Raw genomic sequence first — 21,141 nt, 5'->3', positions numbered from 1 at the left:
AGCGTCGGGACGCATGGGTGCCTGGGTTGCCTTTCTTATTTTGCCTGCCTCACCTCCTGTGCTCTTGCTCCTCGCCCGCTCCTTTTGCTCCTTTCTCGTCTGACCCTCACCTTGAAAACGGGGGCCGGAGAGGGACGAGGGAAAGAGCCAACTTCAGCCCCGCAGGCGGCTGAGATTTGGCGCCTCTGCCCCCGAAGTGGTAGGGTTTGAATATACCTGGAGGAGCAGTAGCTGCAAGGAGAAGAGAATGAGGATGGAGGGGTACTGGGGAAACGAGGAGGGTGTGTGTGTGTGTGTGTGTGTGTGTGTGTGTGTGTGTGTGTGTGTGTGTGTGTGTGTGTGTGTGTGTGTGTGTGTGTGTAGAACGCAGGGAGGGGGGTTGGTGAAGTCGGGGGTTGGCGGGCTTGGGGGCTGGAGGTTAAAGAATTGCAACTCGCTGGTCAAAGCGTCCGCAAACGGCCCTGCGGAGGAATGCCTCAGCCGCTTGACCAAGCACTGTCCAGGGTTCTGAAGGCGGCAGGACTGAGCTGCCGCCGCCAGAGCAACCAGGAAGCTCCCCTCTGTTCCCTTTCTAGCAACTATGCAAAGCCAAAGGTCTGGATTTAGGGAAGTGCAGGGGTCCCTCCATTCCCTCCCTCCATCCTGGGTCGCGGGAAACAAGTTACCTCATCTGTACCCTTTCCCCCTAAACGTCTACAATAAGCTGACTTCTTGGGGTGGGGGAGGGAGGGGGGATGTACCAAAATCCGACATGCGGAGACTTTTCCAGGCGTTGCCTTAGTAACTAATATGGATTTCCTCAAGCTGGCAAATTTATATTTACTACTTGGGTAGTACGTTAGGGTCTCTTCAACCCCTCAAAGTTAAAGTAAAATGTGCACCCCTGGTTCGAGTTTATTTTGAAGTAGCGCTTCTGCCTTCATAATGAAAGAGTTTCCAAATTTCTTCTGGGGAAAAAAGTTGATCTTTTCAAATCCGGAAAGTTCTCTAAGGTCGAAAGACGCAGCTCCTTTTTTTCCCTTTTCCCTCCTCCCCCTCCAGTCAGTAATCGTGAGGGTATTTGGGGACCTGGAAGAGACTTGGAGCTGCAGGAGGGGACGGGTCGGCGAGGCTCTGCGCCTCCCGGGACGGAGGAGGATACTGGGGGCCGAACGCGCCACCTTCCGCCTTGACCAGAGCTGCCGCCCAAGCTGTCCCTCCAGCCGCTATCATGATGTCCTTCCAGCCCATATCATGAAATGCACCGGTCAACTCTTAACCAGCACTGACCCCAGAGTTTTGACACAGGTCCTGTAATAACGGAGCTTTGACTTCCTTCCTGTTTTGCCGGCAGCGTCCAGCTCATCCGAGCCACCACGACTCCCATGGTACCATTGGTCAGTTTACCTGGATGCACCAGTGAAGAAGGGGGACTCGAATACCCCTAAAGACGCCACCAGGGCGTAAAGGTGGTCGTGGAGGACCAGGAGGAGGAGGAGGAGGGGAAGGAGGCGGGGGTGCAGAAGCTGAAGTCGTCGGACAAGGGGCGTTGGCGACGGGGGAGAAGCAGGCGTCAGGCGTCGGGTCCGCACTGTGAGCGCGCAGAGCCTGCTGGCTGGACCAGCGTGGGAACGCGGCTGGCCGGCTGTGGACGGCGTCCTCAGCATAATGGTCCGGCTCCTCTTGGTTTTCTTCCCAGCTATCCTTTTGGAGATGTCCCTTCTCCCCAGAGGCCCCGGCAGGAAACTGTTGCTGGCAGGAGCCTCGTCTCAGCGCTCAGTGGCCAGAATGGACGGAGATGTCATCATTGGGGCCCTCTTTTCAGTCCACCACCAGCCTCCGGCCGAGAAGGTCCCCGAGAGGAAGTGTGGGGAGATCAGGGAGCAGTATGGCATCCAGAGGGTGGAGGCCATGTTCCACACGTTGGATAAGATCAACGCGGACCCGGTCCTTCTGCCCAACATCACCCTGGGCAGTGAGATCCGAGATTCCTGCTGGCACTCCTCTGTGGCTCTGGAGCAGAGCATTGAGTTCATCAGGGACTCTCTGATTTCCATTCGAGACGAGAAGGACGGGCTCAGCCGGTGCCTGCCTGACGGCCAGACCTTCCCCCCAGGCAGGACTAAGAAGCCCATTGCCGGCGTGATCGGCCCGGGCTCCAGCTCCGTAGCCATTCAAGTGCAGAACCTGCTCCAGCTCTTCAACATCCCCCAGATCGCATATTCCGCCACAAGCATCGACCTGAGTGACAAAACTTTGTACAAATACTTCCTGAGGGTTGTCCCTTCTGACACTTTGCAGGCAAGGGCGATGCTTGACATAGTCAAGCGTTACAATTGGACCTATGTCTCCGCGGTCCACACGGAAGGTAGGCATTGCATTTGGGGAAGAAAAGTGCACAGAAAGCCAGGGCATTGCTTGATGTGCGCTTGGGATCACAGTGTTGTTCCTGTTTATTTCTAGCACCGTGGGAAGAGCCTTTACCCTTCTCCATACATGCCCATCCAGGCATTGCCTTGCATCCTCATCCTCCTATAATTATAGTGTAGGAAAACTGTCCCATGGTGTTTCCGGGGGTAGCAGGAACCAAAAAGACACCAAACTTTCCATGAACAGTGCCCAGTTGTAGTTTTTGGACTTACATATTTGTTTGCCCTGATATTCTGAGTTTGTGTTTATTTGCCCAAGATGTTATACTACCCTTAAGTGACTGGCTATGATTTTCCAAGCTTAATAGACTAATCCAATGTGAGCAGTTAGAAAACCAAAAACCAAAAAGCAAACTGCTGTCCCCTAAACTGGACTTGAAAGCTTTATCTTGTCATGAACAGCTGAAGGTGCTTCTTTGTTCTGGTGTGCCCCCTTCTTACACATTTATAACTTACCTGTAAATATTGGATTAATGCAGTCATCTCCCTCACTATATCAGAAACTTATGTTTTAAATTCTGGGGTACCTTAGATACAAAGGAAAAGTAAATAATTTAAATAGTTATTATTTTTTTCCTACTTAATCAGTTAAAATTGTCCATATGCCCTCACTGTCCCCAAGAATTATCTTGTCTTATGAGCAATAGCACTGATGACCTCTTGGATTTGAATTTTGGTTTCTAGTTTGTTTGTTTGCTTTCTAACACAATGACTTTGCTTATTAGAATTTAAAGTTAGACAAATTATAAATTACTAATAAAATGATAGTAGATATCATGTTTAAAATAGATTTTAAAAGTGAAATAGATTATACCTGAGGTTAAAAACTTTGATTTATACAGAGTCTTACAGACATGCATTCTCAAATAATTTATTATATATAGACTTTCTTTACTCTTCTCATCTTATCCTATACTGATTGTTGGATAAAATGAAACTTTTGAGTCATCTACTTTTAACTCCCTCAGGTTTATAGAGAAATTGAGACCCAGGTTACGAATTAATGTCCAGGACAATTCACGTGTATATGCTGGCATATGGAAGAGAATCTTGAAGGTATTGCTGCATTTATATTTCTTAATATCAAATTATTAACAGAAAGGCCATAGGTATGACTTCATGTTCTTTTAACAGTTACACAGTATTCAGTTACTGGTGTGAAGTCTGATACAGAAATTAAGAAACATTCTTACTGAAATGGTGATATGGTTATGTTAATGAAAACTGATGCTTTAACTTTAACGGGAGCAGAGTTTTTAGGACAAACAAAAATTGTGTAGAAATTTCAGACTTTGATTTTGGACAAAAAAAAAAACAACACCTTCCTGTTGCAGTGTTGTGAGTTCTAAAAACTGAATCCTATTTCTGAATCTTGATTTTTCATAGTGAACTGCCTGCCTCTTTTTCAACAAAATCACATATTACTCTTTTAAGACACAGATTTAAGTTCAGATTTTAACTCCTTACATTTTTATGGTTAATGTTAATTTCCTACATTTTTTTGTTTAGTATAGTTTCCTCCAGTGCTTAGATGGACCATCTTGAAAGCCCAAGTTAAAAATGTGTTAATTATCAGCATTAGAGCGATCTCTCTAAAAGGGAATGGCAAAAAGTAGATTGAATGTGATTTATTTAATTATTTAATAGTTCTCCCTCAAATGAGCTAGGTAATTCATTATAGATATTAGAAGTGTAAATACCTCCTTCAAGAAGAAGTAATACATCATTTTTACAAGGTAGTTTTATTTTCTATATTTTATTATGTCATTTTATTTTGGGGGTGGAGAGGAGTGGAGAAAAGATTCCCCCTCCCCCCTTCAGTATGTTTTCCAGTTGCATCCTTTTGCTAAAAATAATTGCTAATAGCGCTTTCTGACAACTACAGTTGTCTTTTTGGAAAATTAATTGGACTTGTGTTTACAAATTATGTTGAGGAAGGGCTGATATTAAAATTCCACCCTTGTGTTAGTTTGGATTACTTTGTTCCCTTTCTGCCTTCTGACTTGGGTTGTGTGGCAAGGATAATGTCCGATAGCATTATAATAGTTGATTACAGACTAGATTGTGTTCATAGAACAGCATTAGAGCTAACTTTGGTGTCTATTTTATTACCAAGAAATGATGCCATTCACCTTGCCTTTTATATATATCTTATTTCTTCTCAAAGAGAATTTGTTTCCTCTCTTATTAGATATAATTCTGTGGAAACTAAATTGCTTTTATTTTCTTCTATCTGCAAAGAAATATAACAGTGTCCTTTGTATAAGCTCCAACTGAAAATTTATTTTTTCTGAGGTTCTGCCCTCCTGCTTCTCAGGAACCCATAGTGTACTGGCCTGCAGGCACTTTCTTGCATCATCTAGTAATTTTCCTGTCTTCAGACTGATGGGGTCACCTACTGGTGACAGTTCCCTGTCAAAAAGCAGCTAAGACCACATATCAGTGTTGTCTCTGCCATCTGGGCACTATTCAGGAAGGAAGCTAGATTGTCTGGATATTAGCAATTTGGAGTTTAGAAATTCTGGGACCTCCAGTGACCTTCACCTCTCCTTTCCAAATTAGCCATTCTCTAGTCAGTTTATCATCACAATTTCTTTTATTAGAAGTTAGCCTAGTATAGTTAACATTAAAAGTAATAGGTGACTAGATTAGCATACCTTCATTTCTATGGTTAATATTGCTTGACTTTAAAACCATAGATGGAGCATCCTATTCTTTCTAAAGTTTTATATCCCTTTATTATTTTACTTTATATTGAAGTTAAGCTTGGCGGTGTTTTCTGGTTTTGTTTTAATCAGTTAGAATTCAGTTGTTATATTCTTTTACATACTTTTCAATCTTCTACCACGTCATTTGTGCCACACTTGTCCTCTTGTCATAACTGTCAGTTTACCTGACATAAAAAGAGGATCAGTTCACATGAAGTTACCAGCAACAGGCTCTCCAGAAGATTTTTCAGGATTATTTCCTGAGAGGAATATTGAATTAGGATCTGTCAAAGGGAGGGTACTGAAGCAACAGAGCCTTGTCCACAAAGAAAAATCGAGTGGACTTTGGAGCAAGCTGCTCACCTGGCATGTGTCTTTAAATATGCTAATCATAGAATACAAAAATAGCCTACTTCTGTGAAGAATATCTCGGCCAAGGACATTGTATTCCATCCTTCTGATAAAATGTAGATTCCCCATCAAAAAAACAAATTTATCATTTCAAAAAATTGTAGAAAACAATACTTAAAAAATAATTCTAGTTGATTAAATCAAAGCTTTGGATGAGTCCAAAAAGAATATTCTTTGAGTTTGTAGCTTCAAAAAGTTAAGTTTTGGGGTTGAATACATTTTCATTTGTTTTAAACCCTTCTCTCTTAATATTTTGTCTCACAGTGTCAGAGGAGTATGTGATAAGGGATTTAGTGATGCTGCTGTACGCTTTTGTTTACAGTTATGTTTTCATTGTGGTGCACCTTTTTTTGGACATTTGCTTACACTTTACATGAGATTGGCCTTCTTTGGCTTCTCTTTTTCTTTTTAGAAGCTTTGCTCTATTTGATATAAAACACTCTAAAAGTCTAAAGGCATCAGAGGAAAATCCTCCTGAATCATAAGAACATCAGTTAACTATTTTACTTTAGCTAATGCAATTACATATAAGAATTTTATTTCTACTAAATATCATATTTTTCTATATATGCACCAGCAACTTTCTTTATACCTTTCTTATCTTGATTCCAAACTATTTTCACAGTAAGTCACCTTAATAAATGTTCTGTTTTATCACAATATAAGGAGTAGAATGTCATGAAAGGTTATTTAGGCCAACCAGTTAAAGATGCTTAAAACACCATTATTACATCTTTGCCCAGAAGTCGTTCCCATATGCTCTAAGTCTCCTAATTGTGATTAGGATTTCTAATGAGAGTTGGAGAATACACAACTTAAATTCAGAGGCAGAATTTCACCTATTAGTCAGTTTTTCTATTTAATGACCTGACTCCCTGAAGTTTCTATCGACTACTGGGAATCATCCAAGCAATTCAAATTTCTCTTCCACGTGATATTTATTATCCATGAACTCTCTCTCTTTTATGCTATACCTCACCAGTTCCTTCACCCATATATTGTAATTTTTAGTTCCCTTATAATCACAGATAACTCAAGTAGATCTTAAATAAGTTATTATCCAAAAGTCTTTTTAAAAATATGAGCTGATACTAGGCTACATCTCCTTTCTTTTATGCTTGGTAATTTTTAATATTGTTATTATTATTCTAAGAGTAAGACTTTGTTTTTTGTTTCCTTTTAAATGTAGAATATTTAGCTTAAATCTGCCTTATCAATAAGTTATGGGACTTTGATTATTTAATTCATCTTAGCATCCCAGCTTTGTGTCCTCAAGATTTGACTATATATGATAAAACTGAGTAAGAGAGAGTCAAGTGTAAATTCCCATAGCCCATTACCAGCAAACTACTAATCTGGGTGGTCACTCAGCCTGTTATGAATTTCCTTGACAGTAAGTTTTTTCATTACATACTATACCACTTCATAGATAAATAAATAAATAGCATAAAAGTAGAAAAATCATCACAGCACCTTTACAATTCTAATAAAAAATTTACTATCCCAAAAACTGTTTATAAGAAATTTGAAGACTTGGTCTCAGTTACTAAATTCTTTACACTCTAAAGGGATTACAGTTTGAACACATGTAAAATGAGTAAAAACAAATTATTACAGCATAGACATTTAGAAACATGAGTTTATATGTGTTTAGCGAACACTGAAAGAAAATATTGGTGAGTGTAATTAGCTAGAAAAAAGCTGGAGAAAAGGGAATTTTGATTCATTTTTTAATATGGCATTTGTAAAAGATAAAAGCAGTAGTAAGAATGTCCCCATGGGGAATAAAATAAGCAGGTCTTCTTGGCTGGAGTGGAAAGTGTGGGCCGGGAACTAATAATAAAGATAGCAACTCAAATGTGGGTTCTTATATTCTGTGATTCCATGACTGTTTATCTATATGAAGGATAAATAATGGAGAATCTTGAAGCATGAGCCAAAGAGTTTTGATTTCAAGAAAGAAATGTCAAAGCAGAGTTTGATATGATTCAAAGATAATTAAAAGAAAGTGAATTCTTACTGAAATGTGTAGGGAAGCTGCATTGGATGGAGAGGGAGAAAACTAGCCATGAAAGTTATGTTTGTAGAATTCTAGGTACTAGGCTGTTAAAATAATTAGGAAGAATAAAAGTGCTTCAAAGGAATACTTTATAGGAGAATTCGATGTGCCAAAGAGTTAGAGACAAAGAGTCAAAGATATCTTCAGTTTTGCAATCCTGAAGGACCAGGAGAATTTTGGTGTAATTAACAGGCCGGCAATAAGTAGGTTTTAAAATCACGATTCTTTATGTTTAAACAACATGGACTTAGATTTAATATGTTCAACTTGCTGTGAACTTTGGCCAAGAGCACGTACATTACTAGCAAGAGTGGGTGTCTGGACAGAATAAATCCAGGCACAGTCATAAGTTACCCTATTTGTGATTTAAAAACAGTGTTCGCATCCTACCTTGTTTACCGAGAACCTTGATTCTCTTGACTGACTAACCTGGGTACTTGAGAGTTGACTTCTTTAAACTCCAACCTTTTACACTTTAAACATGTTACAAGGTAGTCTTTGCAAATTATATTATATAGTTCCCTGTCATCTTTTAAAGAGAGTGCTGAATTTAATAGGAACTTTTCTTGAATATACGAAGTAATCGTTGTGAATGTCAACTGTTACTTATGCTGGGATACAGTGGTAATCTTGAAGCCTGTTGAAAAATATAAAGCCACTCACTCTTATCAAAAATGGCCCAGATTGTCATACTTTTGAGTTTGTCTTTGTTATTTTTTTCTATATTGACTAGACTTATTAAGCCATTTTCTAAGTTAGTTAATCAGTATTTAGTTAACAGGTTCTATGTACAAAGGATTAAGGTGAAATACAAAGATGAAAAAACGAGACACCTTTATTATTTTGAGAAATCTTGAACTCTTCTTGATTCTTCTGCCATACCATCAATCACCCTGTGACTTCATTTGCTTTCGAACAAAGTTTACAGCAGCTGGCCTGCATAGGGTAGATGGTGATGACAACTTCTATTCTGTGTTTCTATCATGTGGCTTTGCAGTTGCCATTCCTCTATAAACACTACAAGTTTTTCTCCTGGTGGTCTATGGAACTAATATATAATGATGGTTTTATGGATTTTTAATAACTTTCTGGGAGGTGGCTGGAGTGGTGTCATCATAAAGAAATTTGTCAGAAGCCATATTTTCAGCAAAGACCACAGAGGGCTGGGAAACCATGGCTGAGGACACAGTAGTTTAGTAAGCACCTACAATCACTGAAAAAATCAGCTCATAGTGCATGCTGTTCTGACATTATTTTGGAAGCAACATCTCAGTAGGAGAGGTTGTCAGTTTTCAGAGAAGCTGTAGTTGAAAATCGGAGTCAGGCTGAGACATAAAGTCTTGTCAAAATGATGTAGCTGTCTTATCCATCAAAGAGCTATCATTAGATTTTAAACTTATGTAGAAATATTTATGTACTTTATGTGTGCAAGTTCTACTAATTTTCATGCTTAATTGTCTTCTATAAATGTCTACATTTTTAATTTTCATGAAAAATTATAATTTTAATTTTCTTCAGTCTCATGGGAAGTTTTGCTTTCTTAAACTTAAGGCATTGTGGTACCAAATACCAGCATTAATGTTTTATGAAGAGTATTGGCTCAAGCAGAAACTTGGTGATCAGAAATGATCATTTATCAATTTTATGATCATCTATTTTAGTTACTTCATGGCCAACAAATTGAAGATTCAAGGCAATATCTAAATGATTCAGATAAAAGCCTTAATTGGCAATTGAAGGACAAGGAGATTTTGGGGAGCATTTCTTTTTTTGCCAAGTAACTTATTTTGCTTTCTAATGAAGACATGACCATTTATTCATTGATAAATTCATGCATCTGCTATGTATCAGACATTGGTCTTGGCACTAGGAACACATAAAATAATAATAATAGTTATTATTATTTCATTACTGTTATTATTATTGTCCTCAAGGGTCCTATAGTCTGTTGGAAGAGACATAGAAATATATAGGTAGTTAAAGGCTTATGGGTTACAGAAAGTACATTTAATCACTTGAAAGAAAAAATGCATAAAAGACTATGGGAAATAATATACATTCATCTCAGTTTTATTTATAAAATGGGAATGATAATCACTACCATGTTATTTACTCACAGCAGTGTTTCAGAGAACAAGGAAACAGTATGTATAACTAGCTTTCATTTGCTTTTGTTAAACTGCCATCAGTTAGCCCTTCTTAGCTGATGAAAGTTGAACACATACATGAAATCAGTTAATAAGGTGAAGACTTTTGAATCTAAAACTTAGTAACATAAAATAAAAATGCAATTCATGGTTAAGATAAAAGTTCAGCTTGTGCTATAGGTTTCATGTTGCAAATGAGAAAACAAAGGCCCGGGGAAATAAAATGACCTGCCTAAGACCATAACATTCATTAGTAACAAAGCCAGGACTTATTCAAATTTGCGTTAGATACTTTCCTAACCCAAGGATCTATTGATTGTTTATTTTTATTTAATTTTATTTTTTTTACATCTTTATTGGAGTATAATTGCTTTACAATGGTGTGTTAGTTCTGCTTTATAACAAACTGAATCAGTTATACATATACATATGCTCCCATATCTCTTCCCTCTTGCGTCTCCCTCCCTCCTACCCTCCCTATCCCACCCCTCTAGGTGGTCACAAAGCACCGAGCTGATCTCCCTGTGCTATGCGGCTGCTTCCCACTAGCTATCTGTTTTACGTTTGGTAGTGTATATATGTCCATGCCACTCTCTCGCTTTGTCACAGCTTACCCTTCCCCCTCCCCATATCCTCAAGTCTATTCTCTAGTAGGTCTGTGTCTTTATTCCTGTCTTACCCCTAGGTTCTTCATGACATTTTTTTTTCTTAAATTCCATATATATGTGTTAGCATACGGTATTTGTTTTTCTCTTTCTGACTTACTTCACTCTGTATGACAGACTCTAGGCTCTATTCACCTCATTACAAATAGCTCAATTTCGTTTCTTTTTATGGCTGAGTAATATTCCATTGTATATATGTGCCACATCTTCTTTATCCATTCATCCGATGATGGACACTTAGGTTGTTTCCATCTCCGGGCTATTGTAAATAGAGCTGCAATGAACATTGTGGTACATGACTCTTTTTGAATTATGGTTTTCTCAGGGTATACACCCAGTAGTGGGATTGCTGGGTCGTATGGTAGTTCTATTTTTAGTTTTTTAAGGCACCTCCATACTGTTCTCCATAGTGGCTGTACCAATTCACATTCCCACCAGCAGTGCAAGAGTGTTCCCTTTTCTCCACACCCTCTCCAGCATTTATTGTTTCTAGATTTTTTGATGATGGCCGTTCTGACTGGTGTGAGATGATATCTCATTGTAGTTTTGATTTACATTTCTCTAATGATTAATGATGTTGAGCATTCTTTCATGTGTTTGTTGGCAGTCTGTATATCTTCTTTGGAGAAATGTCTATTTAGGTCTTCTGCCCACTTTTGGATTGGGTTGTTTGTTTCTTCGTTATTGAGCTGCATGAGCTGCTTATAAATTTTGGAGATTAATCCTTTGTCAGTTGCTTCATTTGCAAATATTTTTCCCATTCTGAGGGTTGTCTTTTGTTGTTGTTTATGGTTTCCTTTGCTGTGCAAAAGCTTTTAAGTTTCATTAGGTCCCATTTGTTTATTTGTGTTTTTATTTCCATTTCTCTAGGAGGTGGGTCAAAACGGATCTTGCTGTGATTTATGTCATAGAGTGTTCTGCCTATGTTTTCCTCTAAGAGTTTGATTGTTTATTTTTAAATCACATGGGCCACCCACATGCATTCCTCTCTCCTGTGAGGTAGGTTTATATCATCTGGCCCAGCTTTGTTCTTCCCAACATTGCTGCAGTCATTTAGCAGCTTGCAGGAGACTCTTCTGTCACTGAAAACTCATTCTCACTGCTGAGAGTCTTCCTTTCAGTACTCTTGCGTGATTCCAGCATTCATGTGTGTGACCCATTGATACCTACCCTCATAGGTCGTTGATCTCAACTCTGTGTCCTTCACCTTCACTTCAGCAGCCCATGCACTCTGTCCACAGTCTGGCACCTTGAACTCACCAAGAACTCATAGCTCAAATCTCTTAAACACCAAAAAGCCCTCGAACAATACAAGCCTATTTAACTTCTCTTGCTTCCAACTCACCTGCTCTCCACATTCCCATGGAAAGTCTGCGTCAAGCATTTTCTCATTTGATCTGATTCTTCCCTGGATCTGAGCAACTCTACCTCTATATTTGTGCTTGTTACCAACTTGAAATAAAGGTCCTTTCTCAGAGAAAATGAATTTCCAGCTTAAAGTGTCTACTCCACATGAAACTGTAGTTGAGGAGATTATAAATATGTCATTTCCCCCCCCAGCTCCTTCAGTGCAGAAAAATAAAGACCGCAGAGGAAGACATTTTTTTTTTTTTTTTAAAGAAACGAAGGAAGGAACCATTCTATCCCTGTGAGGTCTGTGGTCAAGAGTGGGAGATCACATTCACTCAGACAGCTCTGTGGTACCATCTCTATAACAAGTAACCAGGGGTGCTGAATAGTGGATAAGGATGCGAAAATTAAAAAAGGATGGGCAGGGGTGGATTCCAGGGGTCAGGGATAGGACTGACCCAAAATTTCATGGAATCAGCCATGTTTAGAGAGCCATCAAGGTAAAAATGTCCAAAAACAGTCCCTTAAGGTTATTGTGCACATGAAATGAGACAGTTCTGTGTATAGAGCTCAATAAGTGTCAGATCTCATTATGCTTACCAGGCCACTGTAACCTTAAATAAGAAGATGTCCTTAGTGCAGGAGAGCGTGTATGAAGTAAATACAGGAACGTCTTGGGGTGAGAGTGTGCAAATAAAGAGAGAAGGGGTATATCTTGCTAATTTGCTAACTCTGAGCAGCACATTCGGCTTCTTTCCTCTTCCTTCATAACAATTCCATCCCTAGCAAGTGGCTCTAAGTGAAAGCTCTTTGGTTGTACAGCTTATTCTGCAATTATTGCTGGATACACTGAGGCAGTTTCCTCTGTTCTTTTTGGTACTCTAACACATTATATAATCTGTACATTATAAACGGTAGAACAAAAAATATCAATAGACAAATTGCGGACAGTATGTTCAAGAGGAGAAACTGTTTACAGTAGAATTTAACAGGTGATTCGAGGATATTGAAACAGTAGAAACAAATTACAATAAACAAATAATATCACCTTTTCCTGGATAAATAAATATACAATGTATATTTTCACTTTTTGGTCAACAGGTATTACACTGTTGGGAAAAAAGACCATTTCAAATTTCTCTTTTAATTAAGTAAATGTTAGTGAGCATATTCTCTGGGCCAGGCCCTCTGCTATGTCATTGATGACCAGAGATAGATGAACTATAGATAATCCCTCTATCAGGAAGCTCACCACATGGTGATTACCATTCAGTTTGATAAGTACAACCATAGGAGTAGGTATGGATTAGAGAGGTGACAGACAGAGGTGTGACCAGCTTTCTCTGGGCCAGGGAAAGAAGTGAGGAAAACCACATAGAAGCTTCCAAAGGAGGTGACATTTGAAGTTCACTTCATTAGAGGAATCAGAGGAGGACACAGAGAAGTGTAAAAATATTGATGTATAAAACTAAGTATGTTCAGGAAACTCTAAATATATCACTAATTCTGGAATATATGTTCAGGGAAAGGAGTAGGGAAGGATCAAACTGAAAATGCAGCAAAGACTGAGGTCATGAATGGACAGACTTGACAAGCCAAGGAATTTAGATTCAATTTTGTAAGTTTGGTAAGCCAGTGAAGGATTTTAAACAGGGAGGAAACATGATCAGATTTATATATTGGAAAGGACATCCTGAAAACTTTGGCAAGGACAGATTAAGAAAAGGTGTCAGTTTAGAAGTTAGCACACAAGTTGACAGGCCATTGGTAGTTGGGGGAGTGATGGAGAAAAAGCAGTTTAATCAACTTATTCAAGATATAATAAGAGCTTTACTAAAGGAAGTGTCAAAGGGAATGGACGGGAAAGAATGGATTTGACAGCCATTTAGTAGGGAAATTAGGATTTAGTGACTGATTGGCTCTGAGGATCAAGGAGAATGTCTAGAATGACTCCCATATTTCCATTTTATACAACTAAATAGGGAATAAAAAGAGGAAGCACAGATTGGGAAAACATGAGTTTGAGACTTGTTCAGTATGAGGTATCTATGGGACAATAAAGTTGAGTCATCTCATGGGCCAAATATCTGAAAAGGGAGGTAGATTTGAGATTTGTCAGCAAATGGCTGTGGCTAATACCACAGGAGCGGATGAAACTGCCAAGGGAGAGAATATAGAGTGAAGAGAAGAGAGCTAAGGGCAGAACTTTGAGGAAGTTTAAAATGAGGAAGAGGATCCAGAAAAGGGATGGAGAAGGAACAGTTAGAAAAGTAGAAGGAGAAAGAGGAAGAACTAGGAGAGAACCAGACATCACTGAAGCCAAGGGAGGAGAAAGTTTCAAGAAGAAAACGGTGACAAATATCACTGAGCTGACAGGGAGGGGAGGGTTACTGAAACAGTGCTCCATACCAGTAGCCTCTACTTCCTCTTAGCTTCTGCCCTTCAAGAATCCTTTAATTTCTAAACCCATTGGAAGGGCAGAGGCCAGGAGGAAGTGGAGGCTGCAGGTATATAGCATTGTTCCCAGAGACTGAGAAGGGAAATTGAGAGATAGGATGGTACCTAGACAGAAATGCACTTCCAAGTGAAAACATTCTCTGGGGTGCAAAAGACTTAAGCAGTTTTAAAGGATGATGGAAAAGAATGGTAGAAAAGGAAAGTTTGAAGATAATTGATGAAGCAAAGCTGCAGAGGAGGCAAGAAGAAATCATGGCTGGGCCACACGAATGGGAGAAGTCCTTCCCCTGGGTGATGGTACTGTTAAGTTTGGGGAAGAAGAGAAAAGAAGGGGCAACCTTTGTTTTCTCAATTATTCAATGAGGCAGATGGAAAGGGATAGGGAGTAGGTCAAACACAAGTAGAGCAAATTTTTAGAGGACCCAATTTTTACTGGAAACTATGAATTTCTAGTAGTGTCAGTTTTATACTGTTTTGATATTCTTTCCAGTAGTGTATAGGCCACAGATACAAGGGAGGAGTCTCAGCTTTCATAGCAGTTCATTAACTTGGCCACCTGCTAGCCCAATGTCCAAAACACCAGAATATTTCTCTAGTTAATTACGTAGGATACCAGGTGATCACCAGAGATCATAGCCTAGAATTATCCTTTATCCATCTCCTGTCACAAGGCCAGATGAGGGAATTGTAACTTAAAAATATTGTCTAAGAGATCACTATCAACCACTTTGCATAAATTAGGTTTCCAGAATACCAAATACCTAACTCTATTTACTCTTCCTAAAGAATTGCATTTTCTAAATTGCATTTTAATACTGTCCCTTTTCATTTCTTAAAGGTCAGAACAAGGATTGGAAATGTAAATAATGCTTTATAATTTTCACATTTTTTGTTGTTGAAGATATTATTTTGTTGTTCAATGCCCCTTGTATAAAGTCCGTTGTTAACAATTCTTTTTAGACTTTAAATATGATGAAATCATTTCTCTCTTGAAGAACTGACATGTTTCATCTTAAATGGTAATGAGAGTATTGCCTTTTCCCTTTCTCTCTTTGCCTACCAGGAAGCTCAAACCTAAATTTGATGCTCAAGCACAGAAAATGTTTAGTTTATATGTGTGCATATTAGCGTCTTCCACCTTACCTCAACAGCATTATTTTTTACTTTCTATAATTGCAGAACCCCTCAACTCCATTTTAAGAGGAATGAGGATATTAATACACACATGTATAAGTGAAAGTGACTCTAATGTAGATACAGATCCCTACTGCAGTTTCTGTATGTTATGAAACAGACAGTAATAGAGGCTGAGAGGTTTTCTTAAATGTAGAAGGTTGGGAGGTTTTGTTACACTCATAGTTGAATATGTGAAAGATGGAAGAAAAATTTCTTGTATGTTTAGTGTGACAGAAGAATCTTTGAGCATTGATCATGGACCAGAGGAGAATCATACTCCTTCAACTTAGTGAAAAAGGCCTTCCTCTGGCTCACAGATTCTCTGCTCACTGCTGTCTTTTCCTTCCTTCGGTGCATTCTGGGTCTGCTTGGTGGCCCTGCTGGGGTATGTTGCCCCATTTTGGCAGGATGTGTACTGTGGGTGAAACATGCTCTCTCTTTTCTGAGGTCAGCGCTGAGTAGGGCTGCTGTGCCTCTGAATTTTCAACAGCCTCCTTTCCTGTTCTCCCCTCTTCTTATTCTTAGGAAAAGATAAATCTGTTTATAAAGTGACTGTTCGGTGACAAATGGATAGGCAGCCTGCTTTCTACCACTTCCTAACTTTTCCTGGTGTTCTCATCATGTGCCTGCCAGACCATAATTCCTTGGGAAACTAAGCTCGATGTAGGATGCAACATCCAAAAGACCCTATGTCTCTTACACCTGTTAGGGAAGATGGTCATTTAATCACAGTGTAGAGGGAGGCCCTACACATTAGTATATGTGAGGCATGAACTACCCTTTGTTTTTGGTTAGCTATGGTAGATTTGAAACCGTGAAAAGGCAAATTTCATTTTTTCTTCAGTGTTGGTACGTGCCAAAGGAAAGCTTAGTATGTAATATCCTTGATCTGTCATTTTGAAAGTAAAATTTTACTTGAAGTGACTTCTTAAAAATAAAAAACAATATTGAGTGAATGATTACTTTTTGAAGTGCTTATATTCTCCTTTTCAGAAGATTATTTTTAGGCTCTCCTAGGTGCAGAGGAACGCACTAGAGCAGTGCTTCTCAAACGTTAGTGTGCATACAGATCACCTGGAAACTCGATAAATTGCAGATTCTGATTCAGTAGTCCTGGGATGGACCTGAGAGTCTGCATTTCTACCAGGCTCTCAGGTGGCATTGATACTGCTGGTCTGTGTACCACAATTTGGGTAGAACCTCTGGAAGCCCCTTCTGATAATATATACATTTTATGATAGTGCACTGTGATGGTTTATGAATTATTTCCTTCAGAGTCATTTATACATGTCTCAAGGCAATACTCTATGCTCCTGAAATAGGCAAAAAATGGCTTTTAAAATGTACATATTTAGAAAATGATACTAAAGATATTTATCTATTCATTTCTTACATTCAGTGATTTTTAAAACTATGCATTAACTAGCCTGAATAATTGCTGAATGTAGCATTGTAGTTAATCAAATTTCTGGTTACATGTATGCCTTCTCCTACTAGAATATTCTGCCCCAATAGTATATATCCCCTGATGGAAGGTAAATTTTGGGGATGTGGGTTCTTTGTTTTGTCGAGTTCACTGATGTATCTCCAGCAGTTAGAACAGTGCCTTGCACATAGCCGACACTCAATAAATATTTGTTTAATTGAATTAAGTGAGGAGGGTTGTTTCAGTCCCTTTTTCTGCCTTAGTAAGAGGTTTGATGATTTAAGAGCTTGCAGGGCTTCACATCAGTTCTCATTGCCTAGCCCTATCAGTGTAAATGAAACAAAATAGTAGACTAATTTTTCAGTTTCCAAGGACCAACAACCTTGAAAGTGTTTGGTTGTTACTAAATTCATCATAAATAATTTTTCTTTTTGTTCGCTTCTTTCTTATAACAGTGGAATAAAGCAAAGAACATAACCAATTAATTGCATGTTTCTTGGGTAAACTCTTCTTCATTAATATCCCTCTTTGCCTTTCACCTTTCTAATTATTAAGGAAGATCACATTTACTGTCAATTAAAACTCTCAAGTTGTTATATTTTTCTCATTTTCTTCTTTTTTATGAATACTGGTATCCAGTACTAATATTCCCTGTAGCACCCACATGCAGTAGGAAGCGTACCGAGTGAGAGGAACAGGGTTTGGTCTCACTTCCTCCATCGGCTACCCGTATGAATTTGGACAAGTCAACAAACCACTTTAATTCTGCATTCTCATCTGTAAAAGGTCAGGCATGCCTTTTTTCTAGGCCTCCTATGAGGTTCATAGGAACTGTTGTGGAAGTGCTTTTGAAACTGTAAAGTTTCATATAAATATAGCTAGTTGTGTTATATTATACCATAGCTTATATTATTATTTTCTCCCTTTAATTAATATAACTGCCTCCTGGCTTCTGCTTTTCCCCCAAAGTTACAAGCAATCACTTCTATTTAGCATTTATTAAGAATGATAGAGTTTTCATTGAAGGAAACATTTATCTAAGTCCCTGATATGAAGAGAAAAATTAGATGACTTACCTGAGGTTGCATACAGAGAAAAGACTTTCACTGCAGCCCAGCTTTTGCTCTAAGCCCTGAAGCATCTCCAAATCATTTACCTTCATATATTCTGCCTACTCTCTAATTTTCTTCCATCCTTAATCTTTCTCTTTTGCCTTGCAGGGCAAGTGTCAGCTTTATATCAATAAGCCAACCAGTTAATTCACTTATTCAACAAATAAAGATCCTACTAACCATCCGGCAGTGTGCTAGGCATCAGGTATCAAAAATGAATCCAGATGTTAAGTTTGGTAACGTAGGGAAACATCCATAATAAATTATCAGCTATTTTATTTATAGTAAAAAGAGATATATATGAATATATGTTCATATTGTTATACAGTAAAATAATATTTTCTATGTGTCCAAACTTTATGGATATTCTGTAGCTCCTGCCATTGCTTATGGTCCAGAAGGAGAGATAGAGAAATAATTATTGCCACATCAATGGGGTATGGATGAGAAGGGGATGAGGAGAGGGTGTGGAGTTGTGGAAGAGTTGATTTGAAAATTAGACCCAGGTGTCAGAGTGCTGAGACTGTCAGAGTTTGAATTTGTCTTCCACCTGTTAATTTAGTCAAAATAGAGTGGACCCTCTTTTGCAAATTTGTACCGAAGAATGATGAATAAGAGCTTATTTTGAACTTTTCCTGCCCACTCATTTTTCTGGTCCTTTTCCCCTCCTTTAGGCATTTGTGCTAGAAAGTGATACCTTTGCAGGGAAGCCACCTTCTTTGTTTGTCTGGCAATATGTCATTAATCATACAGTCCATTTACATTTTCTTAGCAATATAAATATTTGATTGTAAGAAGAATGCATTGCAACGTTTTGCAGCTAGAGATGTGGACATGTGGGCTGCCTCTCAGTGAACCAAAAGGCATATTACAAGCTGGTTTCTCAGCTGTGAAATGCCACTACTTAGGTCATATGCCTCAGTTAAAGAAACTGCCAGGAGTAATGCCTTCTTCTTGGCGGGGAGGCGTGCCACCTGTCACCCAAAGCTGCCGTCCCCTCTGGCATCATGCACGGATAACTTTGATTCACTTCAGCATATGGGGAGGTTGTGTTCTCTGCCTTTTGCAGCATATTTCTCCGTGGTATTTATCTAAGGTAGAATTCACTCTGTAGCTCATTGGATTGAGGATTATTGCCCGTCCATATAGGGGCCAAATCTTAATCTAGAAGAATAGTTGTAACCTTTGGGAATAGCACTTGATGAAAAATGTGAATTGTCTTACATGTGAAAGATGGCATATTTCCGTATGACACCTAGGCCTGAAGCCACCCTTGTTGACATGACAAGATCATACCTTATGTCACTCCTTAATAATTCAAGGATTCCCAGAAATTGGCCTTAGAGAACACACATTCTGGATCCACTAGAGATATTGTCCCATAATTCTTAAGGCAAACAAAGCAAGAAACATAATTCATATCTTCACAAGCAGGTAAAACACTTTTTACAGCATTTACCTTATTTTAGATTTCCTCCATACCTCTCTGTAAGGTCTTACAGGGTGTCAAGCACCAAGTAAGTACTTGATTAATACATGTTGAATGAAAAACCAAATGGTGGTCTGTTACAAGGTAATCTAATTGGCATTTGGGCTGGCCATGATATTGGAAACCTTTGGCTTCCTATTTCTCTAAGAAGGATATATTGAAAAACCAACAATGCCTTACTTTTATGAAGAGATACAGGTTCCTTCTGCCATAATAGTGCCGCCTTGACACAAGTGTCATACTTAATAGTTTACAACATGTTTTCTCTTGCATTTTTGAGTGGTTCAAGAAAAATCTATATTAAAATGCATATCTTCCAAAAAATTTTCAAATATAATTCCTATTTTGGGGCATCTCTTTTTTTTTTCTGGGTTGAATTGTATCCCCCTCAAAAGTCTTGAATCTTAATACCCAGTACCTCAGAGTGTGACCTTAATTGGAGATCAGGTCTTTGCAGAGATAATCAAGTTAAAATGAAATCATTAGGGTGAGCCCTAATCTGATATGATAGATGTCCTTATACAAAGAGGAAGTTTAGGGCTTCCCTGGTGGCACAGTGGTTGAGAGTCCGCCTGCCGATGCAGGGGACACGGGTTCGTGCCCCGGTCCGGGAAGATCCCACATGCCGCGGAGCGGCTGGGCCCATGAGCCATGGCCGCTGAGCCTGTGCGTCCGGAGCCTGTGCTCCGCAACGGGAGAGGCCACAACAGTGAGAGGCCCGTGTAAAGATGAAGGGAGAGTTCAGATGATACATTTACAAGTTGAGAAATGTCAAAGATTGCCAGCTAGGAGGGAGGCAAGGAACAAATTCTCCCCCATGCCCCTCAGAAGGAACCAAGCTTGTTGACATCTTAATACTGGACTTAAAATAATAGATTTCTGTTATTTAAGCCACTTAGTTCATACTTTGTTACAGCAGCCCAAAGAAACTAATACGGTTCTCCTCAGATTATCATAAACCTGGTTTAGGTTTAGGTACTTCCTGAATGAGCTGAGAAAAGTTAGTCTTTATGGTACAACTGATGCTCATCTAGTTTATAGACTGTTAGTTGCTTAACCTTTAACTTTCTCCCACCGTCTGACCCACCGCCTTCTACTCATAAATAGTGATATGACTTAGATGTCTGTTATTATTGAAAAATAATAACAATGCCTGTACCATTGATCGAGCATTTATTGTGTGCCAGGCACTGTGCTGTGACTTTATGTATATTACTTCATTTGATCCTCCTAATAATCCTATAAGTTAGGTACTGTTATTATTCAGGAAAAATTAAAAATGTTTTTCTGAGTCACACAGGTGAAAAATGACAGACACAGGGTCAGAATGAGTGAGTGAGTCTCATTCCAAGTGTCTGACCACTATATAATCTGTATGATAAGGCGCTATGGTACTTAACAGGCTTATGACTTTGGGGCTAGATATTGTCAGCATTTGAATTCCTACTTAAATGAGTAAGGAAAATGTAAACAACCAGGGCCTAGACTGTATTGGTATGAGTCAGATGATATCTTTAGAAAAATCAGGTCCTCCAGTCATGTTGTATGCAATATACCTGTCCTACTCAACCAGGAAGACCACATATCCCAGCCCATTACTTCACAAAAGGATAAAATAAATGCACACCAGCGCTTCCTTTTTAGTCCTTTTCATGTTCTGAAATGAGTGTTATTCCACACTAAAGCTTGCCCCTGTTTGGCTGTAGGACAGGCAGAGGGAGACATTACCAGAG

At 39.0% G+C, this 21,141-nt stretch overlaps 1 protein-coding gene across 2 annotated transcripts in view; it reads left to right on the top strand.

Moving 5' to 3' along the window:
- Nucleotides 1–1,647: 1,647 nt before the first annotated feature.
- GRM1 (glutamate metabotropic receptor 1) overlaps nucleotides 1,648–21,141 on the top strand; it is a 360,108-nt gene continuing 340,614 nt past the window's right edge. For both annotated transcript variants that reach the window (XM_060030499.1, XM_060030500.1), the window contains exon 1: nucleotides 1,648–2,347. In XM_060030499.1, the coding sequence (XP_059886482.1) occupies nucleotides 1,648–2,347 (700 nt within the window). The remainder of the gene's footprint in view (nucleotides 2,348–21,141) is intronic.

Source organism: Delphinus delphis, chromosome 14 (assembly GCF_949987515.2).
Source record: "Delphinus delphis chromosome 14, mDelDel1.2, whole genome shotgun sequence".
Classification (NCBI taxonomy): domain Eukaryota; kingdom Metazoa; phylum Chordata; class Mammalia; order Artiodactyla; family Delphinidae; genus Delphinus; species Delphinus delphis.
This window is presented reverse-complemented; position numbering and strand designations above follow the sequence as displayed.